This window comes from Peromyscus californicus, unplaced genomic scaffold, assembly GCF_007827085.1.
Source record: "Peromyscus californicus insignis strain IS unplaced genomic scaffold, ASM782708v3 Scaffold_14__1_contigs__length_90479793_seg_2, whole genome shotgun sequence".
NCBI lineage: Eukaryota > Metazoa > Chordata > Mammalia > Rodentia > Cricetidae > Peromyscus > Peromyscus californicus.
This window is the reverse complement of record NW_026294436.1, coordinates 72,780,616-72,804,019: the sequence shown is the minus strand read 5'-3', so window position 1 is coordinate 72,804,019 and position 23,404 is coordinate 72,780,616. Positions and strand designations below refer to the sequence as shown.

Below are 23,404 nucleotides of genomic sequence, written 5' to 3'. Positions count from 1 at the left end.
CACTTAATTACGATGCGAAGCAAAGGGCCGTCACTAAGGACTAAGCTAGTGGACTTCTACCACTAACACATGGCCCCTGTGCCCAGAGTTTTATATTTTTCTCCACAGCCTATCAAGAGAAAGGCTTGCCAAGAGCACTCTTTTAAAAATTATAACAGTTGGTTTACTGTAACGTGAAAGCAGTCTAACTGACAGAAAGCCAGAGACCACTGACAGCTTCGTGACCCACTGATATTCTATCTAAACAGTGAGTTGAAGTTAAGTTTATGACCTATACATTTATACAAGAATGCCCAATTTGCTTTCCCTACCCCTACAACTCAGTGCCCCTGGACCTTTAATAATCTAAATATGTAGACTACCCAAGAAGGTATTCATAAATATGAGTGAACTGCATTTAAAGAACTAAAGTGCCCTTTTTATATATTTCTGGACGCAATACGATACATAATCCAAATCCAGGACTTGCACAGTGTCCATTTAAGGGAAGATTAAAAAAAAAGTCACTAATGTTTCTTCTTCAGTTTTCTCCCCTTTAAATATTTATAATGTGTGAAAATCTCATGTTACTCAACGGACTGATTTGCCAGTTAAGTACCGACTTAATGCTAACCACATAAATACCATTACCCTAGCTCTGAGCGGCACAGGGCTAGTTGCTCAATCGTTCTCTGAAGGAGAATTAATAAATGTACAATTTTGCCTCTAACTCCGCGCAGTAAAGGGTGACAGGGAGTTTCAAATACCTGTCAACCTGCAAATACATAAGAAGCACTCAGTGGTATAAATCATTTTGAATATTGTATTTTAAACATCTTTCCTAGGGAAAATGGGTCCGGGTAAAAGATGCATTTTAACAGTTCACTGAGCATTGGTGCCCAGAGCCTATTCTTAGTACCTAAAAGAGAAGTGACTGTCACCCAGCTGTTTTAGTGACAGTCACAGGGCTGCCTCAAAGGTAACACTGTAGTCAGAGAACAATTCTCCACTTACTGAATTAGGAGATCACCCTCCACACAAAAGGCACCAGACAGACGCCAACAAGCACCCACGCACACCGAATACTCAGGCCACTACATGGGTCCGCGTGCACACAAGCGACTCTGTCCACGCTCCTGCACACACGCACCCCCCGCCCCCCACGCCGAGTTGCAAAAAGAAAGGAAAAAAAAAAGGTACCTACTCTTCTTCGTAGTGCAGGGAAAAAGATTCAGGCAGGCAAAGTTCTACCGAATCCATGTGCGCCCGGCAACCATTATTTGTGCACCCCACCTATAAATCAAAGTTTCCTTGACAGAGCCGGGTGCAATTAACACGCGCGTTCTCCCGGTGACAAGCCCATAGGCACGGCCAGTTGGGACCGAGGCTCGCACACTCTCTCCTAATCAAGGACTTAAAGCCCCGATTGGAGCTTATTAATATGAAGTAGGGCTTTACATATGCAGTCCCACCGGCCCAGGAGCGCATCTGATTGGGGGGCCGCTGCCCAATCAGGAGGGAGGCGACGCGAGGCCGCCGGAGCCGCAGCCCGCAGGTAGGCAGGGCGCACGCCCGGTGGGCAAAGCTTCAGCCCGGCTGCAAAAGCCCCACGCGAGCCGCAGCTTTTCCCGTATTTATTCTTTTAATTCCTACCCTCCCACACGCCCGAGAAGCTTAAAAAAAAAAAAAAAAAAGGAAGAAAAGTAAAGAAAAAGAAAGAAAGGAAAAAAAAAAATCAACCATAACTAACTTAACTCACTCTACACCAGAGCGATTTGCTGTTGGTTTTTCTAACCTCAGATCTGTTTTGTTTTTGCAAAGAAGAACTCATGCCAGCTCGACAAATTTGGCCGATGGATTCCGCGGAAGGTGCTGAACGAAGTTTATCCTGCCTTACTCTGTATATTGAGCGCTCCATCGGGGCAGCTGCTTTTTATTTTTTTTTTATTTTTATTATTATTGGTGTGTGCGCTCTACTTTCTCATTAGCTTCTACTAATACCTTCCCTTGCTGTGACCTAATATAAAGAACATTTAAAGAAAAAAAAAAAAAAAAAAGACATCCTTCGGCATGATTTCAGCCTAAGAACTGACTGGTGGAGCGAGCCCTCTGGGGTGGAAGGTAGTAGCTTCAGAACAGCACAGAAGAGGGATGAGTGGATGGATACAGTTGGAGAGGGGTAAACACTTCTATACTCTCTCTCTCTCTCTCTCTCTCTCTCTCTCTCTCTCTCTCTCTCTCTCTCTCTCTCTCTCTCTCTCTCTCTCTCTCTCTCTCTCTCTCTCTCTCTCCCTCCCTCCCTCCCTCCCTCCCTCCCTCCCTCCCTCCCCCTCCTTCCCTCTCTCTCTGTACTAGGCACAGCCTTTCAAAGCAAAGGTAAATACATGCAGGATGTGTTTTCTTTTCTAGGTTTGGGGAGGAAGACTGAGGGCTGGGGTTCGGGGTGGGGCAACAACACCTCAAATAAATATCAGTGTATTTTGACCAAATCGACATACAGTTTTTGTGGGAAGAGCATGAAGCAATGCACTGAAACTATGCTGAAGCATGTACTTATTTCAGTACCAATACAGGCTTCCTAACCAGGAGACATATTCATACATAAGTGATTTTACCCAGAGCATTTAGGTAAATACACAGATTAAGGGCTTCTATTCACAACACACCTGGTTTGTTTTAAATAGTCAACTGAGAAATATTTTGTGTATCACCCCACAGCCTGGCCTACAGGAAGCAGTTTGAGACAAATAATAACATACAAAAATTATGGGGACTCAGTCAAAAGTATAAAAATAATGTAAGAGGGAAACCAGTATTTTTCCTCTTACAATGATGTATAGGCTGTTTTTAATTCTCAGATAATAAAGAATATCTTTGGGTTCTATTTTAAACTATATGTTTTTTTTATGCTACTAAATGTACATTTGAAACAGATACCAGCTATTTATGGCAGAGAGTTATCGGCTACCTTCTGGGGAGTGAAGGACCCAGGTTTTTGATGGGCTTCAGCTCTCTTGCTTACCAACCTCCTGCGTCTGAAGTCTTACAGGATAGAAATAGTATAATCTCTGAGATGAAAATAAAACAGTTCAGATATTCAGCATGTGTTAAATTCACCACATCAGAACTCGACTCTCTCAACCCTCTCAGATTTTCTAGGTCCTTAAGAAACAAAACACTAAAATAGAACATCCACATTCAAATTCAGAATATAAAAATGACAGGCACGATTTTGTCGCCCCCCCCCACCCCCCGTGTATTTAGCTATATTCAATATAGGCACCCGATTCCTTCTCTGTGTGTGCTTTAAATGTACACAAGTTTCTCGAACCAGAACTCAACTCACACAGCAGAAAAAAAAAGACTGTGCTTAAGAATACTGTATAAAAACAGGTAGTAAAAGCTTAATTACCAGCAGCATTATGCTGTCTATATTGTTAAATGTGAACTCTGCAATTAAGATGTAAATTTGGTTGTGAGCAGTGAATTAAAAGAGCTCTGAGATAGAGAAGAAAATCCAAGCACTCTGCAGACACCCAGTTTAAAAAAAATAAAATAAAATAAAAAGCTTTGCCTATTCAGTCGAAAATGAGACATGTAATCAGTTTACAATTAAAGAAATAAATAAAAAGGCATTTTGCAAGAAATATGTTTTTTTTCTAAAATGCAATCAGAGAAATACAAATGCTTACACTGCTTTTTAAAGAAAAGCATCCTTTCCTCTCACTACCCTGATTTTTTTACTAAACTAAATTTTCAAAGAAATTAATAGATTTATATACCCATTAAATATATATATATATATACACAAATATATATACAAACACATTTCAACAAAAGCTTCATATTTTTGTCCCAAAATATTTATTTAAACTTAAAAATTATTCTGTATACTTGACACATCTTAGCCCCAAAGAGTGTATCCAGTTTTGTACCTGTGCAGCGTCCTGTACCACACTCAGCCCCATTGTGACACACACATAGTCTGCTGGGACAAAACCTGATTGTGTCCTTTGCAATGTCCCTTTAAAGACAAGGTTTGCAGTCAGTTTTTTGCTGATGGCTCTTAAAGTCACCACATGGTCTACAAGCAATCTTTGATTTCCCTAAATTTTCTTATTTGAGGGACTTAATTTGCCGTCATAACGTCTGTGCTGTATATTTTAAAACCACACTTAAGACACATACATGCATCAGTCTGCTCTCTGTGCCCACGGAGAAATATGTACAGATGTGCACAGTATTATTTTCTGCTCTTACCCGAACTCCATTTCACACTGAATGACCAATGTGTGCTCCTTGAGTCCTGCTGGATATACTGGGACCACGACTTGCAACCTTGAATGCAGTACAGCCAATTTAAAATAATATCCAGTTGCACTAAACTTGCAAAAAGCTTGCAGAAAACTATACAAACGCACAGTTCAAAGCATCGAGAGAGCTTTGGCCCAGCCACAGAGCTCCCTCACCTTGGAAGAGGCAGGAACAGAAAATCATTAGTAATAAACATGCCACCTGCAAAACTGAATTAAGCATACAAGAATTTCAGAGAAAGTACAGAAACACATTGGAGGGAGACAGAGGGGACAAAAGCCCAGATAAACTCGTGCTGTTGATCTGTGTATATACTTTACAATCTTACTGCAAAGAGTCCACCCAAATCAGGAAAAATTGAACCAAACAAAAGACCTCTGATGACGGCTGCACAAAGAATATAAATAAATTGGGTACTATCAGTGTCTCCTGCATCAGGCCTATGTTCTATGTGGGACCCCAATCTCCTCTTCATTAGACAATGAAGTCATAAATATCCAAACATCTTCAACAAATGCAGAGGCACCAAATAGAGGACAGATTTCATTTGTACTTGAATAAAACAGTAACAAGAGATGCCTAAGTGGAAACAAAAGACAGATGCCTGTGAATTGTATATGGCAGAGATTTTACTCCATTTCCATCAAAACCATGTCCTAAAACATCCTAACACTGCATTCTTACATGGGGCAAAGATGATGAGGAATTTAGTCTGGGTGTCATTCTTGTGTTTCTACTGATATTAGTTTTCAACTTACTCCATGAAAACCAATAGGATGAAGCCACTGAATTGTTTAAAATCATCTTTGGCACATTTGGAGGTTTGTATTTGACACTGAGCTTCTGTCATGTGTTACACATTTGAAAGCCAATGGCTTAATATATTGGTGTTTCCAGTCCTCCTTGTAATCTACCATTCCAGATTTTCCCCTCAAGTCCTTAAACATTTGTAAAGTGGTTTAGCTTTTAGAACCACTTCCCCTACTACCTCAGACATATCATATGTAGTACAATGAATCATAGCACAAAAACCTAACTAAAGACTATCAGAAACTCCTGTCTTTAATTCCCCCCCCCCCCAAAAAAAAACAGTGATAGACATCCTTCAGAAGAGAAACTTAAGTAACAAGCATGGAAGCCCAGATGTCAGATCCCCTTCACTTCCCTCAGAAACCTTGTGGCCTTGTGAGGTCCCTTCATCGATATGTCCCCTGTTCCATCATTTGCAGAATCCCATTTCCATTGTGTTAGGAGCCTGTGTAAGCTTGCACCTTTCCCACTGAGAACACAGACTTCCATCCAAGTCAGGATGCCCACTTTCTCCTAGCACCGGGCTGCTATCAATTCATCACACCACATTTCCTGTTGCCTTTCATTTCTAGGGCTCAGACTTTGATATTTAAATTATTGTCTCCATTGGCAAGAAGCAATCATTTCTGCTGAAAGTGATCGCTTCCACAGAAGCACTAACAAAAAAAAAAAAGCCTCGACTTCTGGTGAACCTCTTGTCCCATAAATCTAACCCATTCCCAAATTATGGAGTCTACGTTCTCCGAGGAGCTGTTGTCTCTCTTCCAGACCCCACCAAACACTTTTCCTAGTGCTTTTTGTGAAAGAAGAAGAGGGGGGAAAGCCAGGGAGAGACAGAAAAACTACTAGAGGCAATTTGATTTTTGTTTAATTAATTCAGGATTATTTTGCTTGCATTTTGTCAGGCTAATAATATACACTGGGAAGTGTCAGTAAAAATTAAATTATAAACTACAGTCAGTCCAGTGGGAAAACTGACTTTTGTTACATTGTATTTCCAAGGCCCTCACTCTGATAAAATATCAGATGCATGTTAGGGCATCCTGCAAGCTTTTTGCAAGCTGCATGGCATGCATTGATGGAGACATAGTTAACATTGTGAAATTATACATTAATAAATGAGCTGCAGTTACATTCTTTCCTGAATGTTAAGCACCATGAGCTAAATGCAGAAAACATTCAAGGTCAATGTCCCGTTTTTAGACCTTTTCAGGCGGCTGTAATATTATGATAATCAAGCTTAAAATATTCCTATAGAAAGGGTAAATTAGCCTTTTCACTTGAAAGATGATTATGATAAACAATAAACCTAAGAGGGGACAAAATCCCTATTTTTAAAAGCTATAAATTATTGACTCAAGGATGTGTGTGATAGTGTTGTCCAAAATAAAGGCTGGTTTCATTCTGAGAGAGCGGGGGAGAAAACCGGGGAGGAGGGGGTTGGAACAGATATGACAGACTTCTGAATAAGCAATACATGGTTTGATGCCAGCAAAATGATCAAATTATCCACCTTAGCCACCTCATTAAACATAAAGTACATTTGAGGCTAACTGTGTGTACGTGCGCACGTGCGTGCGCGTCCGTGAAACATTTAAAAAAGCACATTTTTTTTTCCTGATGAGTATCAATACAATTTGAAAGGTTTCTACTCTGAGAGTTTCCATTAACCCTTTTTGTCCAGATTTTCAAAGGACTAGTTTAAAAACAGAAAGGAGAGTGAGATCGATCAGGCCATCAGATATCCACATAAACAGGCTGACAGAGCTCATTAAACTTGTTTTTTAATGTTAGAACCTGACAAACTTCTAAGGCTCTGTTTCACAAATGAATATGCTTGATAAAAATCTGCTTCTTTCCACCAACCTCAAGTAATTGGGAGTGTGTCTGTCATACTTGCAGAAGCCAAGAGACTTTCGAATAAAAGACCTTAGAGAGAGGTGCCTTAGCCTGTTCTGAGACAGGTCAAGGGTTCAGATTCCAATGCCCTAGAGATAAAGGCTTTGGAATAGAATAGAGTCACTTTACCCATGTCCCTTCTTGTTTCCTTCTGTATCAAATGGGAATTGAGAAAACAATCTTGCAGAATTGCTAAGACAATTCAACAAGTTACACTAATTCAACACAGTGTCTGGCCTAGTTATGGGATAGAAGGCATATGACCTATTGGGCTAAGGTCATTCTTATTTGGGCCAGTTGTCCTAGCCTTATGAATGACAGTGACCCCTCTTTATATTCTTTTTGGTTTGGTTTGGTTTTTTTGAGACAGGGTTTTTCTGTGTAGTTTTGGCACCTTTCTTGGAACTTACTTTCTAGCCCAGGCTGGTCTCGAACTCACAGAGATCCACTTGCCTCTGCCTCCCAAGTGCTGGAATTAAAGGCATGTGCCACCACTGCCCTCTTTATATTCTTAAAAATACTGGAGTTTTGATAATAAATCTTATTGTTATCCTCCACAAAGTGAGCTGTCTATCAATATTAGCATTATTTTGAAATCTAACTGAAGAATTGTTCTAAGAGAATGCTGTTATAAGTCAATTGAACTCCATCTTTGAGTCATTTGAGGTCTTAGAAACAGAAGAAAATGAAGTACAAGTGTGACAGTGTTCACTGTCAACTTGACAGACTCTAGAATCACCTGGGAGACAGGCCACTGGGCAGGACTGGGGGGCATTACCTTGATTGTCTTAATGGGGGTGGGAAGACCTGTACACTCTAGGTGGCCTCATTCCCTGGCTGGGATCCTGGATGTATAATGGAGAAGGGGCTGGGCAGCAGCATGTATTTATCACTCACTACTTCCCGGTTGTAGATGTGACATGACCAGCTGCTTCAACTTCCTGTGGCCTTGACTCCCCACCACGATGGACTGTGCCCTTAAAGTGTGTGGGCCGGAACCAACCCTTTCTCCCTTAAGTGGCTTTTGTTGGGGGTATTTTATCACAGCAACAAGAAAATATGTTTAAAAAGAAGAAAAGAAAGGCAAGTATCGGCTCCAGTGAAAAACAAAGAACCTTTGCCTTAAGATTATGTGAATTGTCTGTTATTCCACCATGTGTACACTGTGTGAATACATGAGCAGGAGCAAGGAAAGCCATTGCCCCCAGATTGGTCATCCTGTCTGATGAGGAAGACTGTGCTGGGAGAGTTGGTGGATTCAGCTAGCTCTCCCCATAATTCAGTTGCACAGTGTTTCCCCAAATGAGGCAAGAGAGAGGTCACGCGGCTATTCCTAACAGTGCTGGCAGTCAACAGCGATGCTGGTTTGGATTGTCCCAGGCAAGAGCAATTCACACAAGTCTGCTGATCAGATAAATCAAGAACTCTGTCTCTTTGTAAACCTTTTTCCTCCTATGTTGAATGGCTACCCACCCACAGCAGAGCAGTGGGCCCAGACAATGGGGAATTATAGACAAAGACAGCCTGAGTTGGGGGGTTCAAGCCTTTTACCTTACAGGTACATGGCTCCAGATAGCTAAGAGCCTCAACCTAAGTTGAAACACCAAGATGGTGGGGCAGTTCCTAACAGAAACTTCGCATCTCTCCCCTTTCCTTGGCTTGGTTAATAGCAAGCTGCTGCTGCTAATCTCACAATTATTGACAATACACTAGTGTGGAGAGGACAAAGGTCCTCCAAAGAGCGATAACACATTCAGACCCAGGAGATAAATACCACGTGTATACTTTGCTCCCGAAGCATAGTGGAATCTCTAAAATCACATCTTTTTTTTTCTTTTTAAAATTTATCTTTATTTTTAATTGTATGTGTGTGTGTGTGTGTGTGTGTGTGTGTGTGTGTGTGTGTGTGTGTGTGTGTGTGTGTGTGTGCCTGAGTTAGGTTTGTGCACACAAGTGCAGTGCTCACAGAGGCCAGCAGAGGGCATCAGATGCCCTGCTGCTGAAGTTAGCCATCTGGGAACTGCCGAATGTATTATAGGAATTGAACTTCCCAGTCCTCTGTCAGAGCAATGTGCACTCTAAGCTATTAAACCATTTCTCTAGCCCCTTAAAGTCACATTTTTTTTAAGAAGGAGGGAAGTGGTGGGTTGTTGCAAATTAACTCCCTTTCCCCCAGATAGCATAAGTAGATTTGGAGATGGGCATTTCCTTTGGAGTTTAGTTTTTACAAAATGCTTACTATCTCCCGACTCTGAGTCCAATCTAACTGCAAGCTGTGGAACTGGGCTGAGTCTGATGGCATCTCCAGGGCCAGTAATGGAACTTGGTAAGCAGTCTTGTCATGTTTCAGAAACATGAAGAATGCATTTTGAATGAACAAAGGAATAAATGAATGAATGAACTAATGAACTCCTAATGACTGCTACTCCTCCAGTCATCATGATTCAGTTCAAGGGGGCCTCAACGGCTGTGTAATACAAGAAAATCTGAAAACTGAAGTCATTCTTTTTTAATAAGATAAATAGAGAAGAGAAGGGAGGTTAGGAGAAAGAAAAGATGCAAACCAAGCCCTGGGGAATCAGGACAATGCTTCAGCTGCCATCTTGGAATGGGTTACTAGATAGGCAGGGAGGAGCTAGCGGGGAAGGGGTGCTGCTTTTTTTGTATTTTTTTCCAAATATTCAAACTGACTAAGTTTGGGGTATATAAATAAAGTGGCTTCATTGGTAACCATCGTTACTACCCCAAAAGATGTCATGAAAGCACTCTAGCCTGTAATAGAACAAGAACACTTTGTAAACCATAAGCTCAGATATGTGCTGTGACCCCCACCCCCGTCATATTCTAACAAAGCTCTCAGAGTGGCTCCTCTGTGTCATATGCAAAGTCTGCATTAAAAACTGCATTTCTTACATTTCACCCCATTAATATCTTCTTGATGAAATGTGGACAAAGATCCCGTGGAGAATGACCACACAGCTATTTCTCTGAGGTGCTATGCTAGTGCTAGAGTCACAGTGGACACAGATATTGTCCAGAAAGGAGACAGGCTTCTCTTATTGAGAGAGGAGAAGGGAAATTAATCAGCAGAGAAGGTAAAGGTCTCACCTCAGGCTTCTTTCTATAGCTTGCTTAACTCCTTTCATGCACTCCTTCAAGCAAGCCCTGTAGGTGTGTTTGTGTGTGTGTGTGTGTGTGTGTGTGTGTGTGTGTGTGTGTCTGCACATGCATACATATGCTCAATTGTGCACACATCAGAGGACAACCTCAGGTGTTCTTCAGGTTTCTGAGAACTTGCAGAGTAGGCTGACTGGCCACTGAGCCCCAGGGATACTCCTGGCTCCATCTCCCCGGTTCTGGGATTATACACACATGCCACCATGCCTGGCTGCTGTGGGATGTTCTGTATGGCAAATGTGTTGCTCTGATTGGTTAGTAAATAAAACACTGATTGGCCAGTAGTCAGGCAGGAGGAAGTATAGGCAGGACAAGGAGGAGAATAATTCTGGGAAGTGGGAGGCTGAGTCAGAGAGACACTGCCAGCCGCCTCGATGACAAACAGCATGTGAAGATGCCGGTAAGCCATGAGCCACATGGCAAGGTACAGATTTATAGAAATGGATTAATTTAAGCTATAAGAACAGTTAGCAAGAAGCCTGGTACGGCCATACAGTTTGTAAGCAATATAAGTCTCTGTGTTTACTTGGTTGGGTCTGAGCGGCTGTGGGACTGGCAGGTGAGAGAGATTTGTCCTGACTGTGGGCCAGGGAGGAAAACTCTAGCTACACCTGGCTCTTTCACTTGGAATTGGGGGATCAAATCTAGGTCCTCACATTGACAACTGCAAGCAGTTTATCTAATGAGCTGACTCTGTTATGAGCTAAATTCTGTTGTGATATTTGTTCATCCCCAGAGTGGGGCCCTGATGAGAACACATTAGTAAGAGCCACTGATTTTTGTTTTTTGTTTGTTTGTTTGTTTGTTTTGTCCTAGAAAACCAGATTATGGGCTAGCAATATATCTCCACTAGTAAAGGGTCTTGCCACAAAGCATGACCACCCCCCTGAGTTCGATCCCCAGGACTTACATGCTCAAACGTGGGAACTAACTCCCACAAGATGTCCTCTGACCTCCACAGGAGTGCCATGGCGTTCATGTACCCACAGACAAAATTAAAAGTTAAATAATTAAAGTTTTAAAGGAAGAAAAGAAAACTTTGGATACAAAATAAAGTAAGCCAAAGGATGCCTCCTATCCCATTCCTCTAGCAGGTCAAATGACGTAGCTGGTGACATGGTGGCTGCAGGCTGTGCCCTGATGCTAGCAGGCTCTCCTCTCACTCTGTCTCACAAACCTCAAGCCTTTCTAATCCTGAGGTCCGTACCATCAAGTGTGGAGTGTGCAATAGAGAAGGACACAATTAAAGAACCTGCTGTTTTCTCCTCCTCCTCCTCCTCCTCCTCCTCCTCCTCCTCCTCCTCCTCCTCCCAGAGTTTAGTTACCACTTGAATTAGGAAGCTAAATAAATCTAAGACAATTTTCATTAGAGAGAAAAGAAACTTAATTCACCCTTATGTGTCTTAAAAGACCTTTTAAAAGGCCTCACAGGGAACACAGAAAAGAAAGCACTGACTTCCTGTAACTAATTGTCCATGAGCAGGAGGCGGCTTTGCTTCAGAAAGCATAACACAGTGGCCACTCGCCTCCATTTGCTGAGGTGAGTGCCCTTCCTTCTTGTCACACGTGAACTTTTCAGTGCTCTGTGGCAGTTTCCTGGGTAAATGCCTGAGACACCAGCAAGAACTCAGAACACAAAGAAAGCCCCCAGGTCTGCCCTTCCCTTCTCTACTGGGGATATCACTTGGCAAGGTTTGCCCTCATGGCTGCCCTGCGGCTCCCAGACAAGTCTAAAATGTTTCCTCTGAGAGACCAAGAGGTCTAAGGAGGGAGAAAACTATTTTTCATGAAAACACAAGCTGCAGAGCTTGGGATATTGCTTGATGGTAGAAGGCTTTGCCTAGCACGCAGTAGGCTTTGGTTTCAACCCTCAGTACTGAAGAAAAAAAAGAAAGAAAGAAAGAAAGAAAGAAAGAAAGAAAGAAAGAAAGAAAGAAAGAAAGAAAGAAAACAAGAGAAAGAAAGAAAGAAAGAAAGAAAGAAAGAAAGAAAGAAAGAAAGAAAGAAAGAAAGAAAGAAAGAAAGCCTACAAACAAACAAAACTGTTGTGGCATATTATTTTAAGATGTGTTACATTTGTTTTTACCGTGGAACATTTGTTTTAATGATGCAAAGATATGTTGCATTCTTTTATGTTGCATTTGTTTAACTCTGTGAAGCTGTATTACTTTGCCTGTCTAAAACACCTGATTGGTTTAATAAAGAGCTCAAAGGCCAATAGCAAGGCAGGAGAGGGATAGGAAGGGCTGGAAGGCAGAGAGAATAAACAGAAGGAGAAAAAGAGAGTAGGAGGAGCAAGAGAGATCAAGGAGCAAGAAAAGAAGGGGCCAGCCACCCAGACAGCCCTGGAGTAAGATTTGCAGAAGTAAGAAAAGGAAAAGGCCCAGAAGCAAAAGGTAGATGCGATAATTTAAGAAAAGCTGGCTAGAAACAAGCCAAGCTAAGGCAGGACATTTATAAGTAATAACAAGCCTCCATGTATATTTATTTGGGAACTGGGTGACGGGCCCCCCAAAAGAGTTAAAGAGTGAAAAAACAACCAAAACAAAAAGCCAAAATTCAGAAAATGCTAAAAAAAACAAAGTAAAAAAACCAAAAAACTAACAATGACCACAATGGCCTGGAATTTCCCCAAGATCTCCTGTATAACAAAAAGAACTCTGATGAATTTACAGAATTACCCTGGTTGGTTGCTTTAAGCTTTCCAGAAGGCAGGGGAAGGGGGTTTCTACTGAGAAGTGCTAGGATATGATACTTCTCTAGGGCCTGGATATAATACTTCTAAAACAATTGTGGGAGGAGATAAGGCCATATTCTGTTTTCTCTATTAGCAAAGACGATTAAATGAGACAAGGCAAACTCTAACATGCTCCTTCTGTGGGTACAACTTTCCAGTACTGCCCAAGTCTATCCCACCACTGGTCTCATTTCCATCTATTGACAGTTAAGCCCATTCAAGTATCCAATCCCTATCAATATTTTGAGATGTATAGAGAATAGACATAAACATTCTGTTTAACAGTCTTAAGTCATGTGCCTGTATTATGGGTGGGAGTTATCTTTTATAAATAAATCCTGTAGAATCTCAAAGAGAGTGAACGTTCCCCTGTGAGTCTGCCTCCTATTCATTCAAAAACAATATGTACCTAGACAGTCTGTATACAGATAGAAAATTCTCACATGTCCCTCAAGGGCCACCATACAGAACCCATACCCTACCCCCATCTCATAACACATTACACTAAGTGGTCTAACTGATTTGGAGTACCTTGTATTTAGGTTTCTGTTTTCTATGCAGTAAAGTATTCAGGTTTTAATTATCTGTGTTGTACCTAACATAGTAATCTACCAAATAAATTGCTTATTTGGGTACACACACACAAGATCTTTCATAAAAAACACACCCCTCCCCTTTCTGCTTATCTCATAAGGAAAAATTTTCCAGAAAACATTTGTTGGGAAGTAAATGTGTGATACAAGACTACTGTGAGCTATGCAAATGTAAATGAAAGGGTATTTTTTACAAAGGACCCATGAAAATGATTCTAAGCTGCAAAAATGTCAGGGGCATGTGTGAGATGCTAAGTCAGTAGCTCAATGGACTTCAGGAGCCTGGTCAGTTCTGTTGTTAAGGTGTCTTCTCTTAGCTTATGAATCCAGGGAAACACTCCAAAGTTCAACAGAAATCCCCAAATGAGATGATCCAGCTTTCTAGGGGAATTGCCTAGAGACTGTTGCAGTATGGATTCCCAACCCACTGAGGAAGAATGGCCATGATGGTGCCTATACAATGGTGCTTTGAGGGTAAGTGTAAACTGCAGCCAATGTTGAAAGGAGAAGGAGAAGGTTAACCATTGAGGAAGTGGTGTCAGGTAAAGTAAAAACCATTTGTGAGTGACATTGTCCTGGGGACCAAAATTTTAATATCCATTTAGGAAATTTAACGAATATAAATGCAATACGGCCAAGGCAAGGCCAACAAGTCCCACAATGCTGACCAGTGAGGCACAAGTATAACTGAAAAGTATATTCTAAACTAGGCAGAGTGAGGCAAACCCTACACCCAGTGATGGAAAGTCTAGACAGGAGGGAAGATCAATCACCACAGGCGTAAAGCCTGTCTGGGCTACACAGGGAGTTCCAGGACATCCTGGGCTAACACCTAACTAAGCAACCCATCCATTTATTAACCAGATTATATTCAGGGAATGGAGGTATAGCTCTGTGGTCCAGCACTTGCCTAGCATGTGCTAGGCTGGGCTCAATCCCTTGTTCCTTCGTTCCCTCCCTCATTTCTTCTCTTCCCTCTGTTGGAATGGGGACAGAACATAGGGCCTCATTCTAGGCAAGGTCTCTACAACCGAACCCTATGCCTGGCCTTTCCATTCATTTCCTTACACTCCATGCTTGTTCGAATGACGTCACCAAGTGAGCAGTTCATCTGTCTAACAGAAGACAACAGACAGAACCTGGGGAAACAGCAGACCCAGCAATGGAAAAGTACTGACAGACACAATGAAATACTTATCAGACCAGTGGTAGGAGTGGGGGCTCATTCACAAATACTAAATTTTTAAAGGTCAAACTGAGGGCAGATTTCTGGTCACACACCAACACTTCACTTCCTCCTGCCCGCTCCTGCGACTTCTACTCATCACTGATATTTATTCATCTTAGTGGGGTCATCAAAGGCTTCCAGCAGGCCAGAGACCTCAGCACCCCTGCCATCCCATAACTAAGAGCTATCACCCTCTTCCTCAGGTTTGTCTGATTCTCCTGAGAGACAAGCTTCCTGTAAGAAACACAACACCCCATTCATCACAAGTAACCCCAACACTGACAGGCAACCACAGAAAGCAGGACCTCCAAGGAAAAAGGGGAAATCCCAACCAGCAAGAATAAGATGTCAGGACCATCCATGGCTTTGACCATTTACTTTAAAAAAAAATATTTACTGAAACAAATCTTTCACATAACTGTCCTCTGTGACTTTTTGGACTTCCCATAGGAGGCTGGCAGTGAAGAGGGGCTGCCCAGGGCTAGAGCTCAGGGATACAGCTCAAAGCTTTAGATTCAATCCCAATGCCACACACACACACACACACACACACACACACACACACACACACACACACACGCGCGCGCATACAGAGAGGCAAATAATTTGACCCTTTGCCATAAACCTTGTAAAGTGATTCTCAAACTCAACCCTCATCTCCACCTGGGGATACACATTCTCAGGCTGCACCTGGAGAAACTCTGGGATGGTGTCAGGCATGATCAAGTCTAAAGGCTTTAGAAATAAAACAAAAGCAACCTTGCTGTACAACACTCTCTTCCAAATAGACTGCCCTGCTGTGGCCCTTCCCTATGTACCATAGAACATCTGCAAGTTCTTTTGAGCCAGTGTTTCAGAACCACACAAGACACAGCTCACGTGTTAAAAGCCATCCTTGGTACACCCCACCATAGGGGTGGGGAGGGGAAGGGGAAGGGGGATGGGGAGGGGGAGGGGGAGGAGATGTAGGATGCAAAGCTCAATTTGTCTCTTGTTCTGTTTGTCACAGAGAATGTCTTCTTGGCCCCCTGCAGCACTCCCACCAGGCTTTGCAAAACTGTCATGTAAATATGTCCACAGCCTTATGTCAAGTCCCCAGCTGGCTCCTGACCTCAGCTATAGTAGCCCCTTCTCTGCGGAAGACCAGCCCCTTGGATCACTGGCTTGCTATTATTCTGTGCTTAATGGGCCTGACCTGTGCAATATTTTTTATCTGGCTACAGGCCTATCTCTAAATTCTCTGTTTTGAATGAATACCGATTTTGTGACATGAAGTCCACCATATAATGAAATGCAAACAATGGAAAGGCTAAATCAGTTTACAAAAAAATCTATTTGTCAAACAGTGTGGAGATGTTCCCAATTTAGCCCAGCAGCCCATGCAGTTCTTGATAAGGGAGCTAAACACCTAGCTGTTCACCAAATGAAAATAAAGGCATGTGTGCCAGGGATATATTCTCCTTTCAAACGTCTTTGTTGTAACTTGTAGCTAATTAAATGCCCTTACACATGAGATGCACACAGCAGCAGAATCAGGGAATTTTCTTACAAGAGGGCATGGGAGAAGAGCAGAGCCCCACACAAGCTTCCTGAGAGAGCTCCTCTTACACCGCATTTACATTTCTATAAGGCTTCATCAGCCTGGAGAAAAAAAAAAAAGGCACAAGAGGAGTCCTTTCTTGTTCAATTGGACCAGAAAGATTTCTAAGCTCTGTAAAGGAACGTGCTCAACATTTAAAAAGAAGAAGAAGAAGAAAAGAAAGAGAAAAAAAGAAAGAAATAGTAACTCATCCTTAGATGCTGGGGATAGATAGCACTTTCTATACAACAGACAGAGCAGTTAAAGACTTTTTAGGGACCTGAAGGATTTGAATTTTTATGTGTAGCATTCTCCTCATGCCTAGAAATTGTTGGCAGACAGTAGCATACCTGTGTGAAGGTTGACATTCATTAAAGGTGTTCTATACTTATCATGCCACATTTACCAAAATGGGGTTATATATAATAATAGACTATATAGACATTGGGAATATGGGCAGCATGGGCATTCTTCACCCCTTCTGAATTTTACTGTTCCATTGGAAAGAACTTGAAATGTTAACCCTCTGCTGAATTTGTTTGTTCAGTCATATGAGAAAATCATTACCAAATAAAATGTTAAGTTGCCAGAGCCCCTACCTGGTGTCATTTCTCCTTTCATACTTATCCAGACATGAGAGTGTAGTCCCTGGAGAAGGCACATTGCCAGAGAATTGGAAGCTCTTTAGGGCCTGGGTAATGTCTATGACAATGATTTCTTTATGTCTGCTCACAGTTCACATGTAGATACCCCAGGTTCAAACATCACCTCCAAAGTACCCTCCAACACACTAGACCCCTGTGTGTGCTCACAGGCCCTGGGAATCTCTCGTCCATATGGAAACCAAAAAGGTCACCTCCTCCCAGGAGGCAGGCATCTTGTCTCTCCATTGTTTTGCATTTTCATATCTATTTATGAGTATTTTCACTTCTCCTGTGAAGCTGAAAGCCTTATCTCTGGGTGTTCAGAATACAGCTTAGGACCTGGCAGAGTGGAGACGCTCCATGTCTCCTTATTAAGTAGATAGATGAGTGGAGAACAGGGTACCAGCCTTCAGTTTCACATTTTCTATCAAGTGAGTGATTAATGAATGTGACCCCTTGGGTCATGAGAAGAATACTCTGATTTTGTATGCAGGTTTACATTTGTCAGCTTTTAAGTCCTCTTGGTTCTGACTGATACCACCTCCCTGATGGGAATGTTCTGAGTAAGTGATATCCTAACCAGTAGTTTCATTGATTGACATCCATTTCTCTTCTTCTTCTAGTCCATTCCATATGCTCTCTCACACAACTGCCTTATATTTGCCACAGCTTCAAACAGAGTTCAGGAGTTTTACACCTGAACACAGAGACCATACTCAAACCAGCTCAAACCCTCTTTTCTCGCTTAATTTTTATATTCTCCACCTAATACCAGGTATAAGGACCACACTTAACCTGAACATGCTGAAAGCATGGCTCTGTCATCATACAGGCAAAGCTGGCCCATTCCTCACATTCTGCATAAGCAGAAAATAGCTTTAGAGGTTGGTTGCTTGGTTGAACACTTCTGCTTGGAGTCAAGAAAAGGAAACTGCTTTTCTGGCCTAAATCTCTAAAAATTATTTTGGAAAAAGTGTTCATGGTAAATTATATAATATTTAATTTCAGATGGAAAAGGATTAGATTTCTCCAGTTGACTGTATGCTCCTTAAGGGCAGGCACTGTCTAGTTTATGCTGTTTCCACTGTGCCTTGTATACAGTAGTTGACCAATAAATATTTCATTAATGAAGCCTTGCCTAGTCTTGTACCAGCCTCCTCTAATCTTTAGTGTGATTCTCTGCATTCAATAGAAATTCAGTAAATTCCATTTGCTTGAAAAGAAATGGTATCGTAACTTTTTCATTCTTTGCCAAAATATAAAAATAGAGTGAGATATAGAAGGAGTATGATTTCAATTACTAGGACGAAAGGACCTTCCAAACAAAATAAAGAACTGTGTTATAATAAACATAAAACAGGTTTATTTGTTTACACATCCCAAATAAACTACACATATAAAATGTTGTATTCACATCGCCCTCTACTGTTGGACTCTCCTCAATAATTAAAAAGACCCCCAGACTTCCAATTTAAGTAGGGTATTTCTCCCAGAGAGGAGGTTGCCCACGTTCTCTGGTGGCTACAAAATGTGTTCAACAATGAATGAGAAGAGAAGAGGCTTTCAAGTTTGCTTCAGCTGCTAAGGACTGAATCCTCACCTCCAACAAGGTATGGCGCCTCTAATATATTTGCTTAATGGCATGAATTCCTCCATCTGTCAAGATGGTGCTTAGCTGAGGGTGTTATAGAGAGCCACGGCATGAGACTGCTAGCTGTACCACATAAAAGAGGTATGCTGTAAAGTCCCAAAAGGCACAGCTTTGTGACAGTGGCATCCTGTGAAAACCCTTTCCCCAATCAAGTTCACCACGAGAAGGTGTTCCATGGACAGCAAATAAGCAAGGAAACAGCCACAGTCTATGCACTTGTTCTCATCAGTAGAACAGTGTGGCAGCATTGTAGCTAGAGTTTTCCTGCCTGGCCCACAGTCAGGACAAATCTCTATCACCTGCCAGTCTCACAGCCGCTCAGACCCAACCAAGTAAAGACCAATCAGAGCAATTTGACATACAGACCATCCCACAGCACAGCATGGCTGAAATAAAATAATATACCAGCTGTGTAGTGACTGTCGGTATCATGGTATCATGGAGAGAGCCCTGGAATAAATATCTAGGTAATAAACTCACTTTTCTTCATGGCAATGAGAAAGACACAAAGATATTTAACAACTGTCTTCAAGGAAATTGTCTTCAAGGAAATTTAACACAGAACACTGATTAAAAATCTCTGTGAAAGCAGGAATATATTGGCAGAAAGTCTTAGACCCCAAAACTTCAAGTAGAAAATAGGTCTTGACAAGATTTCATTTGTGTTGTGGGGTGTTTAGTGCAAGCCACCTTGCACTCATACCACCATTGGCTGTCTATGTATGTCATAATCATCAATGCTGTCATCAGCCCTGATGGCAATAGGTCCTGGTCATCACAGACAACATTGTTAAGTACTGCCACCTAAGAAGGAATCAACTCTGTCCTCAACATATGTCATCATCTGACTCAGTGGAATTCACAACCTTAAGACCCCAATGCTACTGATCGGGAAACTGAGGCTCCATGATGCTCTGTTACCTTCATAACAGGCAACTAGCAGAAATATCTGCACCCTGTTCAGAGGGCACCCAGCTTTTGCTCTTGGTTTTTATCTTTACTGCCCTTAGGGACCAGTGCTTATGATGCCCTGAACATGGCCAACATGCAATGTGGCTCTGTTCACCTGTGATATACTACAGTCCTCTTTTTCTCTAAGTGAAGAGGGTTGAGAGGAGAAAGCTAAAGAGATCGAGTGAGATAGTAAATACAGTCTCTTCTGTTGCATGTCTGAAGAAACAGCAATTAAACAGAGAATACTAAACTTTGGGGTGTCGAGTCAATTTATCTATACTATATTTGGCAGGCATTTAACACATTGTTGTTAGCACCCAGCTAGGTGCCAAACTAAATATTTACCCACAAGGGAAATGCAAGCCTGTATCCTTCCCTTTGAAGGTATCAGCTGAACAAGGCTCCTAGGGGTGCCCCTGTGCGTGATGTTTTAATTTCATCTCTCACCTAAGTCTAGCACGTGATTGTGCACACACGCACACCTCCCTATGTATATTCTTGTACACAAAGGCTCACCAGTGCCAAGAATGCACAGATTTTAGTCCAGGACGTTCAACATGTACAAACCACAGAAACCAAAGTTAAAGAGATGTGCATACACAGGACTACAGGGGCTGTTTTCCTACCTTTCTGTCTTTCCCCCTGGTGATGCATGCTGTGTTACCTAGGAGTAGTTGTTTTTGGCTGAAAATGTGTTTTATCCTTCCATCTGTGCCTGCAGCAGTATGGCTGGGCTCCTGCCATCGTGGTGGCAGCAGCCTTCTCGATGGCCTCAGAGGCCGTCTTCCCCACTGCTCCTTCACGCCGCTCTCCAGGTGAAAAGCAGGTACAGATATTTATCTGTAGTTCGCAAAGGTTTTAATTTTGGTTCCTTGTTAGGAAACATCTCTCTGTTCTATTTACCAAGCTTGTGGCCTACTTTGCTGGGGGTGGGAAGCAGTCTGAAGTCTCTCAAGAAATGACTGGTGACATCCGAGGATTTAATTGGGGGTCTCGATTTTTCGTCATGAACTGTCATTTTCAGGGGTGTCTCTGAAGGATGGTAGCACTCCCTGAAATTTTCCTTTCTTCTGAATTTTGCTTTTCTGTTCTTTTCTTTTTTAAATTCACTAAAAAAAAAAAATAATAATAATTTAACCAGGCCGGTGCTGTCGAGGGCAGTGCTTGCCTTAAAAATCCGGGCATCTTCCATTGAAGGCTGAAGTGGCCTCTCTTGTCCCATGTTCTTTTGCATGCAGCTCAGAGGTTTACTGTGTGAGGGTGGTGGTTTGAGAGAAAATGTCCCCCTTAGCCTTGAGTATTTGAACACTTGGTCCCTGGTAAGTGGAGATGTTTGGGAAGGTGGTGTGGACTTTTTGGAGGAAGATCTACACTGGAGGTGGGCTTTGAGAGCTCCCAGGCTTACCCACTTCCAGTTCACTCCCTCTGCTTCATGCTCGTGGTGGTTTAGGTTGTGAGCTCTCGGGTTCCTGGCCTGCCACCCTTCCCGCGGCTCACCATCATGCTTTCCTCACAGTATGGACTCATTCTCCTTGGGAACAGTAAGTCAAAGTAAGCTATTTCTTCTGGAAGTCGACTCAGGCCATAGCATTTTTGTCACAGCAGTGAAAACAAACTAATCCAGTGAGTGCTTTGGTAGCATTGTGTGCCATTCACTGCCCCTTTCTAGAAGGTTATTCTAGAGTTCAGTGACATGGGGCTCCACGTTTTATATTTGTGGAAGTATTGTCATTCTAATGATTGCAGGGATTTCGAATTATCTTTTGTTTATTTATTTATTTATTTATTTTGATTTTTCCAGACAGGGTTTCTCTATGTAGTTTTGGCACCTATCCTGGATCTCACTATGTAGACCAAGCTGGCCTTGAACTCACAGAGATCCTCCTGGCTCTGCCTCCCAAGTGGGGTTAAAAGCATGCGCCACTGCCACCCGGCTAGAAGTTTATTCTTGAGAAAGTCCTATAACTCCTCTGTTCCTATTTTATACGTCTATAAATGAAATGACACCTTCCAGAAGAGTGACTGTCATTTTTACAGCGAAGGAGATGGCTCAGTGGTTTGCCATACAAGCATGAGGACCTGAGTTTGGATCCCCAACATCCGCATAAGCAAACAAACAAACAAAAACAACCCGTGTGTGGCAGTGCCCATCTCCAAGTCCAGCACTGGGGTAGTAGAGGCAAGTGGGTCCCAGGGCCTCACTGGCCAGTTAGTCTAGCCAAGTCTTGAACTCTGGGTTTAGTGAAAGATGCTATCTCAAAAAATAAGGTGGAAAATGGTCAAGGAAGATGCTCAAATATTGACCTGTATCCTCCACATGCATATAAGCACACGCGCGCGCGCGCGCACACACACACACACACACACACACACACACACACACACACACACACACCTGCCTCCCTACACACATGACAGTGGCTACTGTTGTTAAATCACACTGAGTTATCTTTCTTTCTCTCTCTTCTGTGAAGCAATGGACTACACAAGGAAAGCATCTTATTCCCCGGGAAGAAGGAAGCCAAGTAGAATGGTTAGTGAATGCAGGGCTTGGCTGAGAGTTTGGACTGAAGAGAGGTGGGATCCACTGGCTGAGCACTGTCTTCAGCACAGTGCTGGAGGATGTAACCTCAAACAGAGTTGGTATGGTAGAAACCCCCACAGCCCCTTGTACCACATCATCACCTCATTTCTTCTTCACGGCATCTTGGAAACACGTGCTATGATAACAGCGACAAAGAAACACCAAGAAGGAAATGAAACTTGGACACTGACTTATGGAGGGGAACCAAGCAGAGCGTGATGATGCTGGGGATGTGACCCTGGGGCTCTAGGTGGCTCGAGGCTGTGATGTTTCTGCCCACCATTCATTGCTTCCATGAACCGGCTAAAGAGAACGGAGGCCTGAGCTCAACGATTAAATGGGAAAAAGTACCAAAACAACAAAACACTTATAGTCAGAAGCAAAACCACTCTAATCATCAGTGTTGATTTCACATCTGCAGCACGGTACACCCTGAACAGGAGGGATCCATCATCCCAAAGCATTCACCGCTGTGAACTCTTCTTCCCACCGTGCATTTTTCCTGCCTGGGAATAGAAACTGTACCAAATTTGAACATTTGGGAAGACAGGAGATAGACGTATTTTTAGAGGTATCAGTTGGAACACTGTATTATTTACTTATCATCTGCGGCTGATGATCAGCCTACATGAAGGCTAATTTAGTTCCTGCTCTGGATAGATAGACATAGAAGCAGCAAGCTTCTGGAGATGGAATAAAGTACTCACTGATCCTTCATCCCCTCCTTAGAAACCTCGAACAGCTGCCAAAGGCTTTCAACAGAGACAAGTCCCTCATCCCAGAAACTGTCTGCTCATTAAACAAATGAAGCCCATACACAGCACACATACACAGCACGCGCACGCACACACACACACACACACACACACACACACACACACACACACACACACCACATACATATACACACATAAACCATACACCCATGCATTACCCACCCCTACATACCACATAAATACACACCATGTACATCACACACATGCATCTAATGTACCACCATCCACATCCAACATACATACATTATTTTGCTTGTTACATGTTAAACTTGTCTATATGTAATTCTAAATGTTGCCTTTAAAACAGCCTCATTTCACCTAACTTTTACCAACAACATATTCAAAAGGACTAAGTTTATTATCAATAATTGAGGATGATTTAGTAGAAGGACACTATTTTGAAGAAGCTGTAATATGGGCTAAATAGATTTGGTACATTTTATGAAGTTACTAGTTCTATTAAATTCAAGTATACACAT

General features: G+C 42.3%; 1 protein-coding gene across 16 annotated transcripts in view; it reads right to left on the bottom strand.

The window, feature by feature from the left end:
- Esrrg (estrogen related receptor gamma) overlaps nt 1-23,404 on the bottom strand; it is a 631,549-nt gene that overhangs the window by 221,194 nt on the left and 386,951 nt on the right. Inside the window, exon 1 of one of the 16 annotated variants that reach the window (XM_052737959.1) lies at nt 1,184-1,380. The exons of 14 other annotated variants lie outside the window; for them this stretch is intronic. In XM_052737959.1, coding sequence (XP_052593919.1) covers nt 1,184-1,239 — 56 coding nt within the window. In that variant the 5' untranslated portion in view covers nt 1,240-1,380. Of the gene's footprint in view, nt 1-1,179; nt 1,381-23,404 lie in introns of those variants that run through there. One more of the 16 variants, XM_052737974.1, reaches the window with a different exon arrangement.